Source organism: Carlito syrichta, unplaced genomic scaffold (assembly GCF_000164805.1).
Source record: "Carlito syrichta isolate Samal-C Ts95f unplaced genomic scaffold, Tarsius_syrichta-2.0.1 Scaffold236165, whole genome shotgun sequence".
Classification (NCBI taxonomy): domain Eukaryota; kingdom Metazoa; phylum Chordata; class Mammalia; order Primates; family Tarsiidae; genus Carlito; species Carlito syrichta.
In genome coordinates, this window is record NW_007180261.1 from 98067 (window position 1) to 124842 (window position 26776).

At 38.3% G+C, this 26776-nt stretch overlaps 1 protein-coding gene across 1 annotated transcript in view; it reads left to right on the forward strand.

The window, feature by feature from the left end:
- The window catches only part of LOC103253528 (lipoma-preferred partner), a 109103-nt gene extending 82551 nt beyond the window's left edge, over positions 1-26552 (forward strand). The window contains exons 3-5 of the mRNA XM_008051811.2: positions 15591-15769; positions 22087-22207; positions 26279-26552. Coding sequence (XP_008050002.2) covers positions 15591-15769; positions 22087-22207; positions 26279-26407 — 429 coding nt within the window. The 3' untranslated portion in view covers positions 26408-26552. The remainder of the gene's footprint in view (positions 1-15590; positions 15770-22086; positions 22208-26278) is intronic.
- The last annotated feature ends 224 nt before the right edge of the window (positions 26553-26776 follow it).

The following is a 26776-nucleotide window of genomic DNA, read 5'->3' on the forward strand; positions in this document are numbered from 1 at the left end:
GGGAGGGAGGGAGGAAAGAAGGAAGGAAGGAAGGAAGGAAGGAAGGAAAGAAGGAAGGAAGGAAGGAAGGAAGGAAGGAAGGAAGGAAGGAAGGAAGGAAGGAAGGAAGAAGAGAAGCCAAATGAAAACAATTATCAAGGCCTACCACAACAAATTGGTGACATTTCTAGGACTAGTATCCTATTTCTTGACCTCCAGTAGAATGTTCTTTCTACTACACCATAGATTTTTACTTCTCATAAAGATGTGATCTTTTACCAAGAAGCCTCTAAGAACACTTTGAATATGTATAAATTCATCATTTTATATGTCCATACTCAAAGCACTATTTCCCCTTTACTTAAGAAATTTTTGTTTTTAATTATCCCTAGAGCATGTATATAGGAGTCAGGCAGACTTATGTTTAACTTCTGTCTACTAACTTCTGACTTGAGGTTATATGAAAAAAAAAAACCTTACACTTCAGTTTCTTCTTCTCTAAAATAGTGACAATGTGGTCGTCTTTAAGTTGTTTTAAAAATTAAATGAGACAATGTTCATGAAAAAGCCTAGACCAGGGCTTAGTACCAAATAGGTATCTAGTATTGCTATCAGTTCTCTTTGCCTTTCTCCTCCCTTCCTTAGGTTTTCTCCAACCCTATGACAACCTGAGTTTTCCGTAGGGTAACTAACTGAAAGGAATCTAAATTCTTGACAAAATTGTTTTCCAGAGATCCATGGCAACCAGTTTAGATGCAAAATCTGTTAATCTTGAAAGATGAGGAGACACTGACACCATCAGAGAACTTTTTAAAAGAGTCCCAACCCTAAAGATAATTATTAAATAGGGTCTAGAAGTCTGTTCGTTTTTGAATGAAACTTTTGTTTTTATAGCTGAGTGAATTTTATGTGCTGTTGCAGAAGCTGAGAGGTTGTTCAGGAGGCTCTTTTGGTATCTGAGACATGATAGAATAACATGGTGATGGATGGAATTAAAATATTTAGTGGGCAAAATTAATAGGACTTGATACCTAATGTGATGTAGGAGTAAGTTGATATATCTTTCAACAGCAGTAAAAGTTACTTTCAACAGCAGTAAAAGGTAAAATCTAAGATAGAAAAGTTCCTTTTTTTTTTTTAAGAGACAGGGTCTCTGACACCTAGGCTGGAGTGCTGTGGCACAATCATAGCTCACTGCAACCTCGAATTCCTGGGCTCAAATGATCTTCCCATCTTAGTCTCCTGAGTAGCTGGAACTACAGGCACATGCCACCATGACCAGCATATATATATATATATATATATATTTTTTTTTTTTTTTGATAAATTAGAGTCTTGCTATGTTCCCCAGGCTGGTCTTGAACTCCAGGCCTCAAGCAATCATCCCACCTCAGCCTCCCATAGCGCTGTGATTATAGCCGCGAGCCATTGTACTTTGCCTCAAATCCTATTCTTTAAAATTTAACTATACAAGCACATGATATGAGTGTCATTTAATTTTATATAGCTATTCATGTTCTTTTATTTAAGGAAAAAAGACTTCTCAGGTCTTTGTCCTGTCAAGGAGACAGTTTGACCACAAGATAAACAATAATAATAATATAGGACTACAGAAAAGTAAATGCAATCTTGGACTGTATTCATCTAAAGAGTGCAGAACAGGGAAGAGCTGTGCTCAGTTCTGGGCACCATATGTAGAAGGGAATCTGGACAAGCTAGGACTTGAACAGAGGAGGATGGTTTTGAAAGAAAGATATCAGAAATATCTCACAAGCAATGATGGAAGGAATCCACATATGTATCCCAATAAAGAGAAAACTAAGGAAAGGCAATGCTTTCAATCATCTTGGGGACTGTTACATAGAAAAGACAGCAGATTTTCTGTAGAGGACAGAAATAGGGCTAAAGGGGTGGAAGATATTTACATCAAAATAAGACAGCTCTAACAGTTAGACCTACCAGTAGAATGGACACCTTCCAAGAGAGTCTGCTGTCCTTGGACATGGTACAAGCAGTCTTGAAGGCTGGACAAGCCCTGACTGACTGAAGATGTTATAAAAGAACTTATGGGTCAGACTGACTAGTGAGAATAACCTCCTAAGGTCTGCCTCATTCTGACATCATTCCATGGCTCTATGTGAAATTATACCATTTTAATAATTTCCTTGACTGTACAATTAAAGAAGTAATTTACCTTTGTTAACTGAGAAGCACTCAGAAAGAACGCTGTTGTCTTTTCACCTCTAGAGATTATAAGAATAGTACTAGATATTTCTAAAAAGGCATTCTATACATAATTCCTGTACCAATCTATTGTCATGCGATTACAGGAATAAACAATAGATTACATAATATGAAAACCACATTGTCTCTTATATAGAAGAGGGTCTATTTTGCATTCACACTCCATGGTTTGATCATTGCTATTGCTCAATATGCCCTAGGATTTTCAATAAACTTAACTAGCTTTATGAAGTTATAATGCATTAATTTCAAATACCTATGTCCAAATTTTAATATCCATTCATTTATTCAAGTATTTAGTCAACAATCTCTACTGTACTCAGTTGTGGGAGGGATGATTGAAAAGGTGCTTGATAGAGAAATAGGACAATATCCTTATGGGCCTTGAATATCAACTGAAAACATTTAGCTTTGGCAGTTACTGCCTTTAGAACACAGGCATGTAGAATGATCCTCTTCAGTAATCTCTTCCATCTACAATCTTTCCTGCCTTTGATAGTAAATATATCATCTCTGTTAAAGTTTGCTTCCTAGCTTAAACTGAATACAGACTCCAAACCATTGAATCACGTTAGACATTTTTTTTTTTTACTCACCACAAACAACTGTAGGATGGCATGCACTTGAACAAACCAAAAGTGATTTCACTCTTCTAATTTTCAGAGCTTTTTGGCTAAAAGCAGAGTGAGAAATTCATACCTTTTTCAAGCAGTATGGGTTCTTTTTCCCAATTTCTGTCATCCATCTGGTTCTCTGGAGGTCTTGGAATCAAAGAAAGTGTTAGTTCACTGTGCTGAAATCCAAAAAAGACTGCTAAACTGTGAAAGAAAATTTGCATTCCAGAGACACTGAACGAGTTAGTCCACCACCCTTTTGCAGCAGAAAGGAGAAAACATCTGTATTTTCTGCCTCTTTTGTCTTTCAGCAGTTATAGAATGGAAAATCCTGTACTCCCTGCCTATGCCTTTCATACCTAATTAATCTAAATCACTCTTGGCAGGGTGGGGGAGGAACTAAAACATGAAATTATTTTATTTCTAGTGTCAGAAAATATTACAACCAAAATGCAATTTAAGAGAAGCAAATCACTTCACCACCTTCCCTTTGAGCTCTTCATGAGGTTTCATTCTCATGAACAGGTTCCGGAGCCAGACAGGTGTTTGACACACACATCAATAGTGCTCTCTTGAGAAGAAACTGCACAGTGGCAGCCATGATGTTGGCATGTCTTTATGTCTTCTCTAAGTTATGGTGCTGTCTTCAGTCTTCCATTGACAGAAGTATAATTACAAGGCCTTGTTCTCAACAAAAGCCAAATTATTGCCAAATCTGTTCTACTGATCTCTGGAGAATCGAAGTCAGCTCATGACCCTCTGGCTGTTCTCTTTGCCACTCCCAGGAGTTAGAGGCTTAAAGTTTTTTCTTTCTTTTGAAAGAGGATCAAGTTTGGTTCAAACAAGCTTTTCTGTCATCCCCAGGAGTACAAAGAGAGAACTTCCATGACCCTAGTTGTTTGGCTCAGACCACTTGTGGCTTGCTATAATTTAGGAAGTAATTTTAATTCATAAAACCAGGTAGAAAATAAACATCTTGGCAGGGCTGAGTTTCAAGCAGCTCTGAAGGGAAGCAACACGTGAACAGAATGGTATTGGGAACATTTCTAGTCTCTGCTTGCAGATCTGGATTCTAATGGATGACTAATGATGGTTTAATTCTGATCTGAAATTTGCAGGCAGGCAGGCATTACTATGTATACATGTAGTTGAATACATCATTGCTTAAGCCCGGGTTTTTTATTTTTCTCCCGGATGGGTCAATTTCCCATGGTAGACAAGCACTAAGTAAAAAGAGCATTGTCCTACTTACTATGTTGTGTGATTAACTGTAGATCATTTATATTCTTAGGGAAATTTGTAACACTAATTTTTTTTCTGAGAAATATCCTCTTGCTGAGATAGAATCAAAGAAGCAAAGAGTTGGGAGAAATCTTAGATGTTAGGTTATTTGATGCCATTTATTGTTTTCATTCAATGAATACTTATTGATTGCCTGTTATGTTTTACACACTACTCCAAAAGCTGTGAATGCCTTGGTGTCTTGAACAAACGAGTGTGAAGATAAACGATAAGCATGACAGCAACTAGGTACAGGAGGTGATATAACAGAATAAGGAGACAGAGTCTGGCTCAGGAGAAAGGACTGCTTAAACATGGTGGTGATGGAAAGCCATCTGAGGATGGTTATGACATTTCAAATATGTTTATGAAAGCAGATGTTGTCAGATGAGACTTTGGAGTAGTCCGAAATGATTATTCATTTATTTGCTCACTGAAATATACATATATTGAGCTTCTTTAAGTGTCAGGCATTGTTCTGGAAACTACAAATAGAGCTGTGAACAAGATCAAGAACTCTGCCTTATTGAAACTTTGTTCAGACATCAAATCATTGAGAGTTTCAAAGGATAAAGAGGTCTATTAACTTAAGTCTTTTATTATATAGATGAAGGAATTTAGACCCAGAGAGGAAATACTTTGCACAGGTCTTCCTGGTGATGGCCTTGGCAAGGCTAGAATATAGATAGATGAAGGAATTTAGACCCAGAGAGGAAATACTTTGCACAGGTCTTCCTGGTGATGGCCTTGGCAAGGCTAGAATATAGCCTTAGGCTTCTGATTCATTTCTCTGTCTCTGAGCAATACAGGGTCTCCATAAATATCTGTTTTAACAATTCTAGTTTCAAATAGTACTAAGGTTAATTAGCATTGTGACTCCTTTTCCCCATCAAGTCTTCCTGTCTAAAGATAACATAATTGAGGGCTGTCAAGGTGGTACCTCACAAGCATAGGCATAAGGGACTTAGGCCTTGATTATAAAGACAATGGACCCTGCCAGAGTATCTGCAGCAAACTGTACAGAAAAGTTTATGAGATGTCTCACAGACTTGTACACTTCTCTGCCTGTACTCTAAATCTATGACATATAACTACTCCATCACTTGTTAGGTATTCCAGGTATATAAACTAAACAAATACATATAGCTGGTAAAAATTTTTAAAAATCTGCTGAAATAAATCAACAAACCATAAAAAATCTGTATTTTTGTAAACTCAGTATTTGAGGGAATGGGGTACCAGTGTATGTGTCTTATAAATGTCTGCTTCTCTCTAGTAATAAGAGTCATGGAAAGCAGGCTCAAATGGTTAATCAGACACTGATGAACCAATATATAGGGTCAGTCTTTGAAATGGTAATTCTTCCCAGAGAAAAGAGCTATATAATAATAACTTTACATCTCTTTGCATTCTTCAAGAATGCTTCTCACATTTCTTGTCTCATTTTGTACAATTCTGGAAGATAGATAAGTTAGAATACTTAGTATCCCATTATACAGACGAGAAAACTTTTGAAATAGTTTATGAAATTTTGTGGAAGGTACTGTGAAATTCTAGCTACTCTGGAAAATGACTGCCTCAGTGAAAATGGTCTGAGTATCTATTAATAACCTCTGTAAGTTGCTGACAGCAGGAATTAAGAACACTGGATCTAAGACATCATAATACGAGGCTTCAAATAGGATTAACAATTTGGAGCTCTTGGCTAGAGGGTCCCCATATTTTTCAGTGTACAACCATTTTATCTCGACAATGGCAATTACCCAAGAAAGATAATATACTCAGCCTAATGAATTTTGTTGGCTATATTATCTTTGTCATATTCTTAATTTTAACAAAGGTAAGAACACCAAAGAGAAGTTTTGGTACTCCAAAAAAAGACCTAGTGTGGGGTTGGGAAAAGAAGACTGCATGGAAAACAAGTCATCTGTGTCCTGGACCAAGCTCTTTTCTAAAATAGTATTCCACACTAGGCAAATCAACTTTCCTAAAGGCAGTACCCTAGTAACTAAGATAAGAGGGTTGATCAAGATGATTTAAGGAATGTTTTCAAGCTCAACCAAACTATGTACTCATGAAAGGCTATAAGACAGCAGCATGCTAAAGATTAACAACTGCATTCTGTGTAATTATTATGTGGATCGAGGTAGAAAGAATATCAGAGAAACTCGGTAATTGGAGAACGGCTGAAGCAGAAGAAAGAGTTTCTGTCTTTGGACTCAGAAGACATAGTTTCAAATCCTGACCACATTTATAGTTACTTGGCATATGATGAGGATAATAATTCTATAGTTCTGCCTACTACTCCAGATTGTTGTGGAGATTAAATGAGGTCCTATTTGTGTATGCTTAGTAAACTCTCAGGACTCTAAGAAGTCAAGATGTCAGTTTTTGGTTTTGGTGTATAAAGGAATGTGAAAAGTACTTTTATGAAGAACTAAGAAATTGATGAGTCTGGAGTATAATAAGGTTTACATAGAACAACCCTTTTACAAAATTCCCAGAAAAGCAAGGGGAAAGTCACTTAGTAGTTCAGAAGCCCATTTAGTGTAATGACATTATCTAATTATCCCATAATATTATCTACAGAATTCCTTGGATAATCCATTTAAAAAAAAAAAAACAGATATAAAATATATGAGAATTGATGGTGAATGAAAAGTATTTATAGAAATGCAGTGCTTAAATGTAGTAATTCAATTAAATGGTCAAGAGATGTCAATTGAATATATCTCCTAGCCCCTTAGAATCTGTATAGAGAATTACATAAAACTAACATTTATTGTATTGCTAGGTACTGGGTACTTGCTTTTGTATATGTGAACTCATTTAATTCTCACACTTGTAAATGTAGACATTTCAATCTTGTTTAGTAGATAGAAAAACCAAAGGCCAAAGAAGTCAAGAACATTACTTAAACTTTTGAACTCAAGTTACTTGCTCACTAATTTATCACTAGTTCTGTCATTGTATATGGTTGACTTGCTCTGATTCCTGAGTTAATAAGTCCTAACATGATGTACCTCAAAGTTGTTATAAAGGCAAATTTATGATTTGGCTTGTCCTGGAAGGAAAGGAATTTTCTTTTCTTTTTCTTTTTTTGTTTCCCCTTTCATGATAGTCTCAAAGGAGTTCTCTGATCTGTTAATTTTACCCCTGGCATGAGGTTCTGACACACAGTCATCAGATCTCACTTCTCAGTCCTCCCATTGCCCCAGCACATCTCAAGGATTGTAAGACATTCAAGAGAAGTGCCTTATAAAAACAGTTCCCCAACTATCATAATACTATTAGAAAGGGATTGGCAGTAGTGGGAAATTTCCAGGGGAAGGAAGGCACACCTCATCAATAAGGGTACCTGCATAATGAACATTTGTATACCTAACCCTGAATTGTACACCACATATTTTTTTTTTTAAATTTTTTAAGAAAAATAAATAAATGACCAATGGGGGTGGGGGGAGGAATAGCAGTTTCCAAACTATTTGGCATTAGGAACTGGTTTCATGAAGATAATTTTTTCACAGATAGTGTGGGAGGGGATCTGAAGTCAAACCTCACCTCTAAATGTTAATTTGTATTTGCAGTCACTCCTCAGTGTTAGCATCACCACCTCAGTCAACAGGCATTAGATTCTCATAAGGAGTGCGCAACCTAGATCCCTCACATGTGCAGTTCACAATAGGGTTTATGCTCCTACAAGAATCTAATGCTGATGCTGATCTGACAGGAGGCCATGCTCAGGCGGTAATGCGAGTGATGGGGAGCAGCTGTAAGTACACCTGAATCTTCACTTGCTTACCTACCACTCACCTCCTGCTGTGTGGCCTGGTTCCTAACAGGCCATGCATGAACCAGTACCACTCTGTAGCCCAGGAGTTTTGGGGACCTCTGCTTTAGAAGACCTAGCATGCCACATGGGTTGCACATTTAAAGGTAAAATACCACCTCTCTAGGTATTAAGTTATAGATAAACTAAGTCTTAATGAAGATGTTCTTTTCCGATTTACTAAAGTTCAGATATCAATCCCAACCCGAGTGCTTAAGAATAAATGACAGTGTATAAATTACTTTGTGAAGAATGTGATTTATAGTGTATGACAAAGTTGAATAAAATAGCCCAATTGTCCTGATCTTTTTGTCCTTTCTGTTGACTTTTTTTTCTTATTGTTTTAGGACATATTTCTTAATTTCAAAGACAGTTTATGTGGTCTGAATAGAAACAAAATTTTGTAAGAAAATTTTTTTTCTAAATTCTATGTTTATAGTAACACATGGGTTTTGTTTGTGCTAGCTTGACACATGGATGTTCATGTCTGGCAGTGTTGAACTTCCCTTTACTAGCCCTGCCCAATACACAGATTTTGCTACAATATTCTTTTTGTGACATGAATTTTGTTCAATGCAGGCTTATCTGAGACTCTTCTCAAAGAGGATAAGATGAGGAAATCTCTTGTTATAACACAACACTAATTCCAAAAAGTGTTAAAATAAGGTTTTTTCCAGATGCCAACTTATATCACACCTAGAATAGATTCCTATCATCATAAATCCACCACCACACTAACCGCTCTCTCACCATTCTTAAGTAATTACTCTATGTTCCCATCATCCGTTACTCATGTCTCAATAATAGAAATTTATTGTACTCTTTGCCTCAAATCAGTTATTTATAGATGTGTCTACCTCTCTCCCAATACATTGGGAACCTTTGAGGGCAGGGATTGCATTTTTGTCTTCTCTGTCTTCTTCTGTACCTACCAGGCTGTTGAACACTTTTTTCTACTTTTTAGACTTTCTACAATAAGTGAGGAGGCAACTCTGCTCTTCAGAGAAGCATATAAAAAGTTTGTTTAAGGGGGATTTATACGAAAACTGAGGTAGTATATAAGCACTGGGTGCAAAAAGTTGTGCTCAAAAAGACTGGCAGAAGTGAACAAAAAAAAGTTGAAATTCTTTGACTGAATGTTCAGTTATGTATTTTCACAGCCATCATTTTTGTGTAGGGGGAAGGGTCATGACATCAAAAGAAAATACATTTTTGAGATTTGATGCCCCTAATAAATTGTTTCAATACATTTTTGAGATTTGATGCCCCTAATAAATTGTTTCAAAACTTCTTCTATCTGGAAAAATTAGAATTTGCATTTGAAAAAGAAGAATTTTGATTCTGATGAAACAATTGCAATCATAGGATGTCACAGATGTTATAAGGCTTGCTATGATTATTTTCAATCTGTTTTGAGACATATATTAGCTATAGATACAAATAATAGATTAAAATATAAGTGAAAAACATTTGGAAAGACAAAACGCTTAAAAAGAAATACATGCCTCGGGGGGGAGACAGAGCTTTTGGAAGGTTTTGAACTATAGATTCATTAGAACTACCAAGATAAAATGATATCTTCACTTGCAAAGGAAATCCAAATCTACTGCCATCATTTGAGAAGGCTTTGATGGCCAGAATCAATATAGAGAATAAGTTTGTATTCCATAAATAAGTTAGGTAATATAACTATTTGAATTCAAATAGTGGCACTGGCATTTTAAGGGAAATTTGCTGATTCATACCCCTGCCCCTTGTTATTGTACCAGATTGCCATTTGTCGGAAACACCTAGATGAGCTGTGCTTCACAACATTTCTCACATTCACAGTTTAGTGGACCATGGTGGTATTCATGAGCTAAATGGATGAGGCCTCTGCTGGCCCAAGATGACCGACCACTCATGGGCTTTGGAAGTCTCAGGCCTCTCCTAACCTTCCCAGATATGGTACACATGGAACCCATATAAGGCACACTATGTCTTAGGTTCCCAGTTGAAAAACTCTGGACTAGAGAGTTGCTTTGCATGGTTAAATAGAAAAATGTTATTTCATATAAAGTTCTTACCCAGAGTTCATTAATTCATCAACTAACCGATATTTGTGGAATATCAATTTTATGTCTGCATACTGTTATAGATGCTGGGGATCCAACAATGAGTTTTCTCTCTTATCCTGAAAGTGTTAGGGAGACAAACTGTCTTAAGATTTCAACATGGTTTTTTTCATCATTTATCTGCATGTGACTTGCAGGTAGTAAGCTTGGATGTCTTCTTTTTCAATATAGACTGTTTATCCTGAAGCATAGAATAAGTATGGTGTGATATAGCAGAGAGAACCTCCATGGGACAGAGAATTAGGAGGAATATATTCTAACTCCAAATCTACCACTAGTTATGTTTGTTATCTGTGCCTTAGTTTCTTGAATCTGGTTGTTAGACTGGAATTGTGGTTTTTAAATAGTGTGATGTGGATTCTCCACAGGCTCCATCCTTCCATGCTTTTTGACCAGAAGTGAGTTTTGGTTCCTTGAGACACGCTTCATAGATGAATTGCTTCTCTGAACAAAGGATTGTGGGAGAGGGAGCAAATAAAGAGAATTGAAAACTCCTGCTTTAGAGTAATCTTTAAGGACTTTTCAAGATCGAATGTTTTCCCTCTCTTTTTTTTCCTTTTTGTTCTTATGTCAGCAAGACCAAAACTGTATCTAGAATGTGAGATGTCATTCCTATCTTTCCAAGAGTCTTTCCTTTTCTACAATATTGTTTTTGTACCTAAAAGAAGCTAATGATGAATATAAGATCACATTTTAATTTTATAAAATGAAAATTTTAACATTTCTAAATGGCAACAATCACTTTATAGTTTTCTGAATCTTCAAATACTATGTGTCTTGATTTTAAATTCTCAATATTGAACACATATACCTATGTAATATGTAAATTATGATAATGTTCTTATTTTTATCATCTCATTAGTAGTTAATGTTTATATTACCTATATGCTTCATTTATATTCAGATAAAACATTAATGTTTCAGCTCTTCTACTTGTGAGTTAAAGTTATTTATACAATATTCAAGTATAGAGAAAAACACAACCATATATCTCTAACTTAAAAACAGTTGCATTTTGGAGTTTTCTGTACAAAGTTTGTTTGCGATTTAATTTTTAGTTTCACTTATTTTGTTTGTTTTTAATCACAGTTGTGTTGCCATCACTGCAGAAAAGTTTATAAGCTGTGCCTTTTGACAACTGACTAAATTTTGTTTTTTTCTGATACTCTTACTTCTCACTTTAACCACACTTTCATTGAAGTAACTGCCCAAAATATTTTCTATGAAAAAAAGCCCTCAAACTGTTACTGCTGAAGAAAATTAAAATTAAAAATAAAATAAAATTTAGATTCTTTATTAAATTTAGGCTAAAGGGCTTCAACAGCTGGTTGCCAATTATCTACTGTGTGTGGTATACTATGTAAGACGTACTATGTAAGGGCAAGGATGGTTACTGTTGTGGATGCTGTTGTATGCTGTCAGATCTCTCTTCAGTACTGAGGTTCTCTTCCCCCAGCTGCTGCGAGTGTTGACAGCTGACAGTTCATAACTGAGACTCGCTCAAGTAATTGCCCTCAATGAAAAGAACGTCTTCACCCAAGGCTATACCTTTTTCTTGGTGGCAGCTTGTATCGGCTGACTAGTAGATGAAGGAATATAAGGGCCCTGTGTCTTCAAGAGAGGTCAACTCTGCAGAGCCATCTCAGCGACAGTGTATCCATGGAACCATCAGAGGCCTTTGCTGTAACTGCATCATAGTGCAACTCCTCCCTCTGCCCAGATACTTTCTGCACTTCCCACAGGTGTTGTTTGCAAAGACACATCTTTGTAACTTCCTGTGTAAAAATTGCTGTTGCAGAATTTGTTTCCTAGAAAACACAACTTCATGCTATGTCTTTCTGGGGGAAGAGAGGAGAGGTCACAGTTGAGTCTTAGAGGTTGACATAAACCACTAAATCAAGTTCATTGTGTACAGTGTAGTAGGAGAATCACCACACAATCCTATGGGAGCGGAAGTGACTTATTTTGCTTGGAGTACAACAGAGGGGAGAGTTAGGAAAGGTTTTTCAGAAGAAGTGACATTTGAGATTCACTTTGAAGAATGAGTAGTAGGCAATCTGTAGACAAAGTAGGGTGTGAGATCAACTGGGTTTGTAAAAGAATGTTGCTTATTAAAGACATGGTAGGAAGCTCCGTGTGACAGTTAGAAGGTGGGGTCCACAGGGACAGTGATGGAGAAAGAAGGGGTCATGAGGCACACTACTAATGTTGAAAGTTCTTAAACTGGAGAGTGCTCTTTTCTCCTAATTCCCCAACTATCAAACAAGGCAACCCCACTCATGAGATTTGCAAAATATGATTCAAATAGATATATTTAGAGATATCCCTCTTTCACTTACTTGCTTAAAGACTTTCTATTTTCTTCAAAACTATTTTATTTCTCAACCATTTCATTTTAGCCTACTTCAGAGAAGTCTAATATTGACATGAAAAATGTATCTTTTTGTCAGACTTTAAAATAATCATCTATAAGATGACATAAAAATCTCTCACTCTGTAGTGCTTGGAATTCTACCAGTAGCAATTTCTGGAATGATAAGTGAGAAGATGTAGTACTGGTAATGTAGTCCAGGTTTCTAAACAGATAAGTCCCCCTTTCAAACCTAGAAGAAGGGGTTATGTAGTTGTTCCTAGTATATCTCTGGTAATGGAAACATTTACCTTTTCCTAGGGCTGTTAATGCTGATATATCACAGAGTAATAAAATAATTTGAATTAATGATCATTTTTCAGATGAGAAAACCGAGGTCTAGAAAGAAGAAACTACTTACCCACAGCCATAGAGTGTATATTGCCAAAGCCAGCAGGCTAATTCATGTTCTTCATCTAGCAACATTCTCCATGGCTACATAATGAGTTCCTCAAATCCCTCTCTGAATTGTTAAGAGTCAGGAAGCTGGGGTACCAGTCCCATGTCTGCTCCTTTTGTGCTCCATGACTCAGGTCCAATGGATCAGTTTTCCAGGTCTGTTTGCTCACCTGTGATATGAGAGAATAGATTCAAGGAATTATGATTTCTCTCCTTCCTCTAAGAGAACACGTGCCTACTGGGCCAACTGGAGACTGAAAGGGGAGGAATGTAGTAAAGGGAGCTGGCTGGTGAAGGTTAACATGTCCTCCTCCATCATTCTCTAGCCCAGGATGCCAGTCAACTGCATTCTTGGAACTTTTGTTTTTCTATTTGGGGGTATTTTGCATTAGCCTGATTTTAGGCACATTTTATACGTTTTTCCTTTGTAGCAGAAATGTTCAGATTATGTGTCCTTTGAATACCTGTTCTTCCATAGACCATAAAGTCTTTCACAGAAAGTAACTAAACCTTATATGTTGCTGCTAGTTTTGAGTACATGAGCTGAATCTTGTTGCCAAGCCTCAGTGCAAACAAAAACATTTTCTGGTCAAGCATTTTCTGGTTATTCAACTCCATTACAGGGCTAGCTTTAAAAAAGAAAAGTTAAAACCCACAGAGGAGCAAAACACATGCCCTGGGAAGACAATTTCCATCCACATGAGCTCAGATTGTCAGAGCAGAAAAGAAGCAGGCCCTCATTCTCCAGACCATCATCATCTCCAGGCTCTCATCCTATGCTCTTCTGCAATTTTCATTTCACCACTTCAAAATGGGGGGGGGAATAGGTTAATAGTTTCCATGAGTTTAGACTGTAACCAGAGGCACACTAAGCAATTTCAGAACCTCAAGCAACCACAACTTTGAGGAAAGGATGATGATGGATTTACCAATTCATCTTGGGATGAATTCCAGAGTTAAGGAAGTCAGGCCAGCACTGTGCTGCCAGGGTGGGATATAAACAGTATTCCTTCATTCATTCTTTCTGAACACATTCATCCCAGTCTTATTTCTATTCCAGATAGCATACTGGATGCTCTATAAGACAGAAAAATGCATTCTTAAGACATAGTCTCTGCCCTTACTGAAATTAAAGTTTAGTAGAGGAAATAGACATATGCACAAATAATTATTGTGCACACTTTAAGTGCTGTGAGAGAAAAGTAAAGAGCTCATAAGTGGGAGAGAAAGAAGCAATTCACTCCAACTGGGACCATCAAAGAAGGCTTCACCAGAGAATTGCTTTCTGGGCTGTACCTTGAGAGGTCAAAATGGCAAATTGTGGTACATCTAGGCATTTGTCAAAGCACAGAAGTATGGAAGTTTCTCATAGGTTTGAACAAGAGTGAGCAGTTTGGGATGTTATGAGAAGCTACGTCTAGAAAGGGGGATTGAATACCATGTAAGGATTTAGCTCTATTTATTATATATTGTGGCGGCATTAAGTTTTTGTTGTCAGGAAAGGTAGTTGTACTTGATCACAGCTGTGTTTGGGAAGGGCAATTGAAAGTCATCGGAGGGGTGAGAAGGCACAAGGGGAGTATTACAAGAGAAGAGATGCAAACAAGGAAACCAGTTCAGAGGCCATTGCTATAGGTCAGACGTGAAGGCACTTGTAACCTATGTACAGGCACTTCTTGCTTCATAGACGTTCAATTTCTCATGGTAAAAGGTCAGCTACTCCTTAATTTCCACATCCCCTCCAGTTCTGTATCTTTCTAATGCAATCGATCCCTATCTCAGGTTTATTCCTGATTGTAAACTCAGTGAGTCAGCCCAGGTGAAACATGGTTGTTTGATAATAGCATGGAATTCTAGGAAAGAATGGAAAGTTAACAGGCAATCTTTCAGAGTCCTGACTCACTTAAGTGATATCTCTTTTAAGGGGTGATATGTATTTTTAAAGTTCCACATATTTTTGAAACTAAATGAATTGACTTTCTTAATTCATTTCCAAAATAAGATCCCCTCTACTTCAACATTTCCATCAAGAGTTTAAGAACTTGACACTTGGAAATGGTGTTTGAATCAAGGCTTTAATTGATCGGAAGCCTCATTGATTGTGCTGAGCTCCGATTTGAGTTCTGCAGCCAGCATGCTCTGTCTCAGTCATTAGACTACTCTCTAAAATGTTAGGGGCCTTGGTGACCCCACTAAATCTTTGATGACGAATCAAGTTTTAGAAATAATAGTGAAGTATTAATTGGAGATCCTAGGTGGTATAACTCAGGAGGCAGCAAACTATAGCCTGGTGCCAAATCCAGCCCACTGCCTGTTTTTCATAAATAAAATTTCACTGGAATACAACTACACCCATTTGTCTACCTGCTGTCTATGGCTGCCATCAAGCTGCAGCAGCAAAACTGAGTTGTTACGACAAAGCCAGAAGTATGTGCTATTTGGGCCTTTACAGAAGAATTTGTCATCATCACCCTTGCTGTAGGGAACAAAAAAAAGGAACAAAGGTTGAAGTCAGAAAACATGTGTTCTAAATTCTGAACTTGCTCCTACTACCTAGGTGATCTTAGAGAAGCTACTTGACCTGTCTAATTATGTTTCCTTTTCTCTCTAATAAAGAATACACTCTGCCTGTGATAAGCACATGAGTCAGTGTGTTTTGAAAAATAAAGTATGGAGTTCCCCAAGTCCCAGTGTAACGTTGTTTTTGTTTCCTTCCTTAGAACACTCTGGAGCAGTGCAACGTGTGTTCCAAGCCCATCATGGAGCGAATTCTCCGAGCTACCGGGAAGGCCTACCATCCTCACTGCTTCACCTGTGTGATGTGTCATCGCAGCCTGGATGGGATCCCATTCACTGTGGATGCTGGCGGGCTCATTCACTGCATTGAGGACTTCCACAAGTAAGCGACCTACTCTCCCTTCTTCAGCCTGCCGGTCCTCCTGGATTCTGCTCTCATTGCCTGGCATCTGGGCTGAACATTCTTCTCTTTCAAAGCTGTAGAATCTCAGGATTTAGTGGAAACTTTAAAAGAGCTTATTTGACCAGGCTCGGTGGCTCACCTCTGTAAATTCCAGCATTTTGGAGGGTGGAGGCAAGAGGATTGCCTGAGCCCACAGGCTTAAGACCAGCCTGGGCAACTTGGCAAGACCTCGGGTCTCTACAATAAGTCAAAAAATTAGCTGGGCATAGTGGCATACACCTGTAGTTCCAGCTACTTGGAAGGCTGAGGTACAAGGATCACCTGAGCCCAGCAGGTTGAGGCTGCAGTGACCATGAGCAGGCTACCGCACTCCAGCCTGGGCAACAGAGTGAGACTCTGACTAAAAAAAAAAAAAAAAAAAAAAAAGAAGAGCTTATTTATGAGTGCATCCAATACAGGAATTAGTATCAGGTAACCCACGTGGTCATCCAGCCTGGCATTTACTTCAAGACTTCCCTGGGTTTGTCCATCGCATCTTTGGGTGGCTCCAATTGTAAAAATAAGTTGACTCAGCCATAGAGTATGTGTGTTAGAAAGAGGCAAATCCTGGCCTAGACAGGAAGAAGAGGTATGACCTTTGGAAAATTGCTCAACTTCTTTGAGCTCATCAATTTGGTCATTAGACCAAACCTTGTCCTAAAGCTTTCTCAGATATGACAACCCGAATTCTCTCAAAAGCTCACCTCTACATCTCTGTCATTCTACAGGGAGGAGGTTGTTGCAGAAAGACACAGAGAACAATTCAGTCTTACTCTCACATATCCAGAGGCAGTTTCATGCCATTATCTACATATTCATGCCCTTCTCTAATCTTTCCCCTACCCAGGCTTTCTCTTTCTCAGGTTATGTTCCAGTGAATGAGTTAGTACAAATCATGCAGTCTTTTGAGGAGGATTAGAAAGTGGAGCCCTAATATCAAAGCCAGTTACTCACGGGCTTGGAAAAATATGTCCCCCTTCCTCAATTCTCCCATTTGTAGGTCCCTCTTTCCTCTATTATAGCTGGGTTTTTTGTGAAAATTACACAGTCTTGTATTTTCCTTTTCCTTTGTTTTTGCTTGTTTGTTTTTGAGTTGGAGTCTCACTGTCGCCCAGACTGGAATGCAGTGGCATACTCCCTACCACCACAGCCTCGACCTGCTGGGCTCAGGCGATCCTTCCACCTCAGCCTTCCAAGTAGCCAGAACTACAGGCATGCACTACCAAGCCCAGCTAATTTTTTATTTATTGTAGAGATGAGGTCTCACCAAGTTGCCTGGGTGGGTCTCAAACCCGCAGGCGCAGGCAATTCACTTGCCTCAGACTCTCAAAGGACTGGGATTACAGACTGAGCCACCGAGCCCATTTTTTACATAATTTTAAGGACTGTGTTAAAGCTATAGATGCAATAATAGATGGTAGATTCAAAAGTTTTCTGGCTTGTGTTTGCCAGGCAGTGGATTTGAAGGTAATTTTTGAGACTTTCAAAGAGATGAAGCTCATATTGCTCACCACCTTGGGTATCTGTTCTCTGGCCTCTGAATGTGCAGTCCTGTGGGTTAATTTTCAGCACTCTGTTGATTGTCAACAACCCGGATGCACTTACCACAAGTATTGTGAGAATCTGAGACTCCTATTTTTAAAATGAATTTCCTGACCACTTTCCAACTAGCAAAAAAAAAGTAAAAACCCCACCAAAAGACGTGAGGCTGAATGAATTTTTTAAAAACCCTGTGGCAGAAATTTCAGCCTATATTGGACAAGGAAGGGCTTACTTTGAAAGGGCAGTCACAGCATAAATTATACTTCACGTTATTGATATTTTTAGCTTGTAATTACACATAAAAAACCCTGCATCTATTTAAGGGAAGTGAAAAGGTATCAATGGAGAGCATATTCTATCACTATTTCAATCCTTCCTTAGATTTACCCTAATCCAAGAAAACCTGATAGATAAAATCAGAGCATTCACATTATTGTTGCTGGAAATGATGGATATATTACACCCCTCAACTAAAACAGGAAATCAATTCCAATAAATGTAAGTTTATATCTATGCCAGTTATCTTTCACTTATAGGGGCAGGGAGCATAATTAGAGACTTGCAACCGGTGACATATATGTGTGGGTCTGAAAGCTCCCAGAAAGCAGACTTGAGCAACTAAGAGGGAAAAAAAAAAATCTTAAACTTCCAGATACCTATCCCCACTAGTTCAATGCATGTTAAAACATAAATTATTTTTTAAAAATATGTCATTTTCATGACTGGCAGATATATAGGGGGAGAAGTTTGTTGTTGTTGTTGTTGTTATCTTTTCCTCATTTCCTAGAGGAAAATAAGAGAATGTTACACAAAACTCTTATTTCTAAGCCTCAAAATTACTAGCACTACTAGAACACAAAGCAGCTAAAAGTCCAGCACAGGATGGGTACTGCAAGACCAAGGAGAGGATAGATAAAGGACTGCAGCCTCCTTTTTCAGACAGTTTTTCATGTCTTGTTTTTGGTCCTTCTGAATGGGCCTCCCTTTTGGGGCTTGTAGGAAATATATTTCAATTCAGTTCAACTCACAGTTCAAAGAACGCTCTGGGCAGGATTCGGTGGCTCAGCCTGTAATCCCAGGGCTTTGGGAGGCCGAGGTGAGTGGATTGCCTGAGTCCACGGGTTCGAGACCCGCCTGGGCAACTTGACGAGACCTCATCTCTACAATAAATCAAAAATTAGCTGGGCATGGTAGCGCACGCCTGTAGTTCTGGCTACTTGGAAGGCTCAGGTGGAAGGATCGCCGGAGCCCAGCAGGTCAAGGCTGTAGTGGCCGCTCCCGGCCACTGCACTCCAGTCTGGGTGACAGAGTGAGGCTCCACCTCAAAAAAAAAAAAAAAGGAACGCTCTGTGTGCCAATTACTGTGCTAAATGCTGAGAGAGAGAGATACAAGGAGAGAAATTGCACAGATATATATAGAGAAGTCTCCGTCAGCAAGGAACTTGCCAGGGAAGAGAGCAGAGAAAATGTGCGGACATAAGGCAGAAAGGGCCAAACACCATGAGAAAGGCACAGGTAAGGGCTTGTGCTGTCAGAGTCAAAAGAGACCACTGGACTCTGTGATCAGAGCAGGCTTTATGGAAGGAGAATTTGAAGAGTGTTTAAAGTGAGAAACAAGGAGATTCCTGGCAGAGGGAGAACTTAGGACAAAGCAAGGGCACAGAGTTAGGAAAGAATTCTGTATGTTCAAGGAAGATTTACTTTGCTGTAACTGGAGCAGCCTGGGAGTGGAGGTTTACCTTGGGATACAGGAGACCCATGAGAAGGGATTTATCTCACCTGCTTAGTCTGCCTTTTTAAAACTAGTGCTTCCTAAACTTGTATGTGCCTACAATTCACAGAGGGATCTTGTTAAACTTTGGGTTCTAATTCGGGCCTGGGATGAGGCCTAAGGTACTGTGTCTGACAAGCTCTCCCAGGTGATCTTGAACTGCACTTTGAGTAACAAGCTTCTGGAATACTGTTTTTGAGGCCTTGTTCATGGGTCATCCTCTTTGTAACCACCTGTGGTCAATGTTGGCTTATGTTCTCCTGCATTGGACATGACTCTTTCACAGACATCAATTCAGAATACTGTTACAGACTTAGTTCCCCAGCAGACTGAGTATCCCCCCAACACACACACACATATACGCTTTCCCATTTCACCTACAGTCATCTTTAAAGACCCAACTCAGGTAACATTTATTCTAAGAAGACGCTTCTGATCTTAGTTTGTCCCTGTTCCTGTGTTTGAATTTACATCTCCTTCTCTGTTTTATAGATTTTTGTAAGTCTGCTATAGATAGCACTTACCACCATCTTACTAGTACTGATATACATATATACATTTAATTTATGCAATAACCACCTTAAATTATTTTTGTAATAAGATAGGATATTTATATAGAAATGAACAAAACAAATGCAGAAATGTATAGAATTTTGTATTGGGTCTGTGCTGGAGTCCTTCTTGTATTCAGTGAGAAAGCCCCGAAAAAAAACACCATTTCTATGTGTCAAGGCTTTATTCCACTATCTGTGCTTTCTTATCAGGAATATTACCTTCATTTATTTGTTTAATCTGCATCTATATGTTGATTGCCAGAAATGTGCCAGGAAACAAGATGACTAAGATCATCCCTCTCTGAGCCTTGGCTTTCTTGGCTATAAAGTAGCAATGATAGAAGTACTTCCTCGTAATGTTGCTGTCAGTAGAAAATAATGTCAAGTATGTAAAGTGCTTAACAGGGCTTGGCACATTACAAGGACTCAATAAATGGTAGCTTTAATCATCAAAAGTGTTTTCTTCAGACTTATTTTTATTATTATTAGTGTTCACTCAGTGAGCTAAGCCTTAAAATAGACCACCTGGAATTTTGAGCCCTCCTTGAATTGCTGAGGAACACTGTGGGGACTGTGGGAACAATCTCCCGTCCCTTCACTTTGCTTTTTCCTATCATGGAAATGAGGTCAATTGGTAGGAAAGAATCATAACTCAGAAGGAATACAGTTTATGTCTTTTCAAAAAGGAAGGACCTTGAGATTGAACATAAAGCCCAAATAGCCTCTTTTTTATAGGGAAATATGGCAGATGCTTCACTTCATTAGATACAGCCTTTTATTTTTCTGCACCAGTCACAGTGGCTGTTTCTGAAGACTCAGAGATAGAGCAAAGTCCTATCCTTTGAAAGCTTACAGTTCAGTGGGCCCCAAAGATATGCAAATAATTACTACCAAAATAGGTAAATTTAGTGAAAGCATTTTTATCCTACAGGAGTAACTATTTCTATTTGGGGAAATTGAGGGAGGCTTATTGATAAACAAAATATACTTCTGTCTTCACAGAACTTAGAAGAAGAAAATTTTGGCAGTTGATCCCAGAAGTCTGCTTATTTCACCACTGATGACCCAGATTTTAAAATAATCGAGTAGTCCAAAGGAATCTTTTGCCACTGAATAAATTCCTTGCATAAAATACCAATTATAACAACTCTGATTACTGCTGCTGTGGTACCATGATCCTTTTAATTTTTCTTTCATAGCAATCAATTGATCTGCTGCTTAATTCATATTTATTTAGATTGCAGCCATACAGATGCCTTTTGGGTGCCGCCAGGAAAATTAATATGTACATATAGAATATAATGTATGTAAAAATGCTTTGACAACCATAAAGTGCTTTGCAAAGTATCAGATTACTATCATTATTTCTTTTTAAATCTCACTACAAATAGAAAAATTTTAACGTCATTAATTTTAAAACCATTACCATGAAAAAACTGAGTCGCACAGTCTGTTTTCCTTTTTTAAGATTTCTTCAGTTCTTATCCATGTCCATTTCAAATCATGTCTCATTTCACACCTTCACAAATACCACCTTTAATTTCCAGAAGATACAGATGGATACATGGCCTATATTTGCAGCCTATTAATCTCTCATGAGAAAAAAGGTGTTAGAGACCATTGGTCATATTAAGAAATACTAAAAAATTTGAAAATATTAAAATTATTTACCAGGAGTCTCAAAAACATATACACACATATATGTATATGTGAGTATATGTGTGTCCTTATACCTTCAAAAGTGCTAAACTCCTTTAAAGAATAAAGAACTTGACAGCTCTTTAACTCTTTCTTTTCAAAAGGTTTAACACAACAAAAGTGTAGGAAATGCAGACTTAGTCAACCTAAGTTTGATGTAATGTATATTTAAACTCACTAACCTGTCCTTTTGAAAAGCTGTATATTTGAGACTTCTTGTGTCAGTTCCTAGAATTCAGAGCACAGTCCCAAGAAAGAGCCTCTAAAAAGTGGGAAAAGGTGAAGATACCAACCTCAGGATATTTGTCTAGGACCTGAGGAGTGCATACAAAAGTCTAGAAGCAAGAGTTAGGGGCCAGACAGGACTTTTGTTCTCCTCTCCAGTTAGACTAACCCACGCCCAGGGTTTGCCTTCGGAATCAATCTAAAAGTGACTTTCATACCACATACCGTGATAGAGAAATTTTAGATGTTCTTCACACCTAAGCAGTTCACACACTCATCTCACCAGATATCACAGTATTTGCTGAATACCACAGTATTCACCATCTGGAAGAACCTCAACAACATCGCTTTACAGATGAGGAAGCAGGTCCACAGACTGTTTCCACCTTTTCATTTTATCTGTCTCCCCTCTTTGTCAGTATCTGTGCCCAGTGCCTAACCAGGACTCACTCTCTCTTCATTTTCAGGAAATTTGCCCCTCGATGTTCTGTGTGCAAGGAGCCCATCATGCCGGCCCCAGGCCAGGAAGAGACTGTTCGTATTGTGGCTCTGGATCGAGATTTCCATGTTCACTGCTACCGCTGCGAGGTCAGGTCGACAACCCACCCTGCCAGGCATCGAAGGGCTGGTTAGAGTTGGGTTTTCATAGACATAGCAATTAATACTTCCGAGAAAGGTCTTAGTATCTGTGCTCATAGAACTTGGGTTTTAGATCTGACACTGGCATTTAACGCAAGTGCTGTTGAATAAGTCACTTTACCTCTCTCAGTCTCAATTCCCTCACATGTAAAAAGGTTCTGTAAAAAGGAATTAAATTCTTCACTCCTCCAAATATGGCTGTTAGACTAAAATACACAATTGTATAGTAAAGGACACTGTACCTTGAAAAGTACTAAATTAGTGAGAAATTATGCTATTGTTATACTGAATCTTTAACTTTGGCTTCAATACTTCAGTTAATTACTGATACCATTGTCACCCATTGACCCATTGAGAAGGATAAGTTAAGAGTGCATTCACTTTAGAGAGATTGGAACTTCTTGTTCAAAGTCATGGAGATTGATTTATTTATTAGTAAGCACTGACTGAGCACTTGAGACTGGAGGCCAGATGACTGCTAAGGGCTATAGGAGAGTTGTATCTGTCTCCCCTCACAACGTGCCATGGGAATACATAAAACAGATTTGTAATCCAGGCTAGAAGCAATTAGGAAGGCTTTTCAGAGGACATCAGCTAACACCTAAGAGATAAGTAGCCATTAATACAGGGACAAGTAGCCATTAATACAGCAAAAGGAAAAAAATCTTTCTCCTTATATCTTGAACAACAAAGGATATCAATACGGAAAACCACTATTGTCTGTCCATACTGCCATAATCCTCAAAGAAAAGGGCATGGGCAGACCTGCACCTACATTCCTGAGAATTAGCAAAAGAAAACATATTCCCTTATCTCCGATACATTCCCTGTTAAGTCACTTCAAAGAACCCTTAACCTCCTGTAGTTTACACTCAGACAAATGAGAGGAATGAATCCCTATTCACTTCCTTTTATCCGTGGTCATAGATCTGAAAATATAGCACCCATGTAACCATAAACCTTGTAATTTATATAGCTTCTAATCAACAGTATGTTGTCAAATAATGTTTTACTTTAACTCCCTTACTCTATGGCAAGCTTATTCAACTCTTCAGTTTGGTATTACTGATAATTCTATGAGCTACCTTTTGGTGGCTGGTGCCAGAAAATACAGACCATAAATGTTACTATTAATAAAATGTGGCTGTAACTTGAGTTTTGTACAATGTTCTATCAGTTGTCTAGTCAATGTAGAAGTGCCAGTAACCTAAACTTATAAAAACGGACTGTGAAACCTAAGGAATGAGCATACTGATTCCCGAAATGCCAGAAGCCAGGTTCTGTCTCCCTGAATTCTGAATTCAGAAATAAACTTCTTTCTACCAGTTTCCTGCCTCTCGATGTATTGGTGTCCAGAGATACCACCTGAACGTTCACTCACACGGAACAATACCACATTCAGATAATGTTTTTTAAATATTTTCTTATCTTGATTCTGTTACCCACACCCTCTCCTTTCAAGCAGTCTTCTAGTTTTCTCCTGGCTCTGCTGAGTGCCCCTTCTTCTATCTGTGCAGGATAATTTGGACTTCCTTATTACCACAACCTCCTGAGATTGATTTGTCTTGTCCGACTAGGAGATCTTTCCAGGACACAGGCTGGCAGTGCTGTGAAGTTTGCCCTTGCTCCCTAGGAGTACATTCATTCCATTCCTTGACTTAGCTATAGCTGAACATGTTTTATGTAATATTGCTTTTTTTTGTATTTTGATTTTTTGGAGTTTTTTTTTTGGTTTGTTTTTTTGGGTTTTTTTGTTTTGTTTTGTTTTGTTTTGCCCTGGAGTTCAAGTTACATGTCTCTCTCTGGCCTCAATGTCAAAAAAGATAATAAAAAACTTCTAGCTTGTACACAAGACTTTAGGACGGGGAAGTCAAAAGAACAATTTCCAACCATCATCTTTAAAGTGATTCAAATCATGAGTGTATAAGAGCTAAGAGATATTTTAAAGGTCTGTTTTCCAGATGGAATAACTGAGGCTCAAAGAAGAAAGTCTCTCCAGCATACCTCACATAATTGATATGCATACCAATAGGCTTTAACCTTTAAATATTTTTGGCTTTTGTGCTTAGAGTTGCATCAAATGTGCCTTTCCTCCTCCTGGCTTAAATGGTAGCCTTACAAATTAGGTTTGCTTTAAAATGCTGAGAATGTTTTTTTTAATAAACAAAACTACAAAACAAGAATGCTGATTTAGAAGACAGCAGACCATTGCTTTAGTCCTGCTATGAACTCTGCATTCACTGGAAAGTTCACTTTTCTCTCTGTTCCTCTCCTTCCCCATCTATCAAAGTGATTGCACTTAATGCCCCATGCCCACAAGACTTCTTTTGACTCCTAACATTTGAGTCATTTGTGGTTTCAATGCTGTAGTCAACTCTGAGCTCTTTAAGGTGTCCAGGTGACTGAGATGTTAGCTCATTAAAGGCTTAAAACTATGTCAGCTCTGAAATACCTTTCTTTCTTTTATTGTGATGGAAAGATTGTGTTTTATGTCATTGCTCATTTTCCTGAAAGCCCCTAAAGCTGCAATATATCTGCATGATCTTTTTGATAAAGCCAAACTTCCTGTGGAGCACAACCATTGCTGCTGTTGTGTTCTGGGTGATACCCTGTTGGAACTTAAATTTTATTTTATGTCAAATACAGATATGAAGTCTGTTTAACCTCATTGCCACTGTGGTAGACAGCAGAGCAAGGTTCACATCAGTTGTGGCCTTTTAGAGTTTACACTAAAATTAGCAAGGCCGCATAGCACTAAATGAAGTACTATGTATTTATTTTCCAAAGAAAATTCTGTTTTCTCCAAAGACAGTGGCCAGTATTTAACCGTTATATATGACTTTCCAAAATGGCCCTTCAAAGGTGCTGTCAACAGTAATATAATCCTTTACAGTAGTACACTTCTTTGCATTTTTTTCAAAACACACTTATATCTATCACCTTCTTTGGTCCTCCCAATAGCTTGGTACAATAGAAACTACAGGAATTATTTTTAGAGTGGCAATCAGCCTGCATGCAGTGACACAGACTGTGATAAAACTATGGATGGTGCCCAGGGCCTGTCTCCCAGTTTAGTATTCATTCCTCTACACCATGCTATCTTCTTTAGAAAATACAGCAAACCATTGCACTCCACAAACTTTAGAATTCTATTGTCTTACTAGAATAGGAATAAGTATGCAGACCCATTGGTGGCCCTTTTGGTTGGCAGAAATCACTCTACTTTTGTTTTGCAGTTTTTTGTTTTGTTCTGTATTGTTTTGTTTTGTTTTGTTTTGTTTTGTTTTGAGTTGGAGTCTCACTCTGTGGCCCAGACTGGAGTTCAGTGGCCGCTCCCGGCCACCCTTCCGCCTCAGCCTTCCAAGTAGCTGGAACTACAGGCATGTGCTATCACATCCGGCTAATTTTTTATTTATTTTAGAGATGAGGTCTCGCCAAGTTGCCCAGGCAGGTCTCGAACCTGCGGGCTCAGGCAATCCACTCACCTCAACCTCCCAAAGGTGTAGGATTACAGGCTGAGCCACCGAGCCTGGCTTAGTTTTATTAAAAAATGTATGAATGTACTCCTAGAGAGCTTTTTCCCAGAAATGGCCAAAAAATACCATTTCTTTCCTGTCTATTCCTTTTGAGAGATCCTTAAACTAATGATAAAGGGTAAAGATGAATTACTGGTTAGGGGTCTATCCCTATTTATCTTGTTTTTTGACTGGGGGAAGCAAACTACTTCATGGGAGCCTAGACCTATGGACTCTTTCTGTTTCAGTATTTCATATTAAGTGACAGTATGTAAGTCATTTTACTCCATTTGTATTTATGTCCCCATTCTCTAATTCAGTTTAATTCAAGATATACTATGTTATATAGTGGGGTGAAGGGTAGAGGGGATTGGCAGAATATGAAGCAGCAAAGACAGTAAGTGGCCACACTATGCGGCCTTGAATAGAAACTAAAGAATCTGGTCTCCACATATGTACTTTACATTTTTACTTACGTCGTTTCCATCTGTCTTCGTTTTTCCAGGATTGTGGTGGCCTCCTGTCTGAAGGAGATAACCAAGGTTGCTACCCTTTGGATGGACACATCCTCTGCAAGACCTGCAACTCTGCCCGCATCAGGGTGTTGACCGCCAAGGCGAGCACTGACCTTTAGATACAGTTGCCTGTTTAGTTGGTTAGTGGATGTCGCTGCGACGGACGAAACACAAGCAAAAGATAAAAAAAGAAGTAGGAAAATAGAGGAAAAGCGATCAAACTATGGAATGGTCTCTGTTCTTCATCTGCTATTAATCTCTCCTTAGAAACACGTAAATTATGAGATTTTTTTTTAAAGTTCTTACCAAATCCACATTTCACTTTTAATCATGTAGGACCTCGATGGGCCTTTGTTCCCAAGGACTTCCACATTTTTGCACAGATTATGCTCCATCCCATTCACTTCTGCATTCCTGTAACTTTTAATCCCTATGTTTGTCTCACTTTTCATCTGGTTGAATGGCTTTTTTTGTGTGGTATTTGCTGT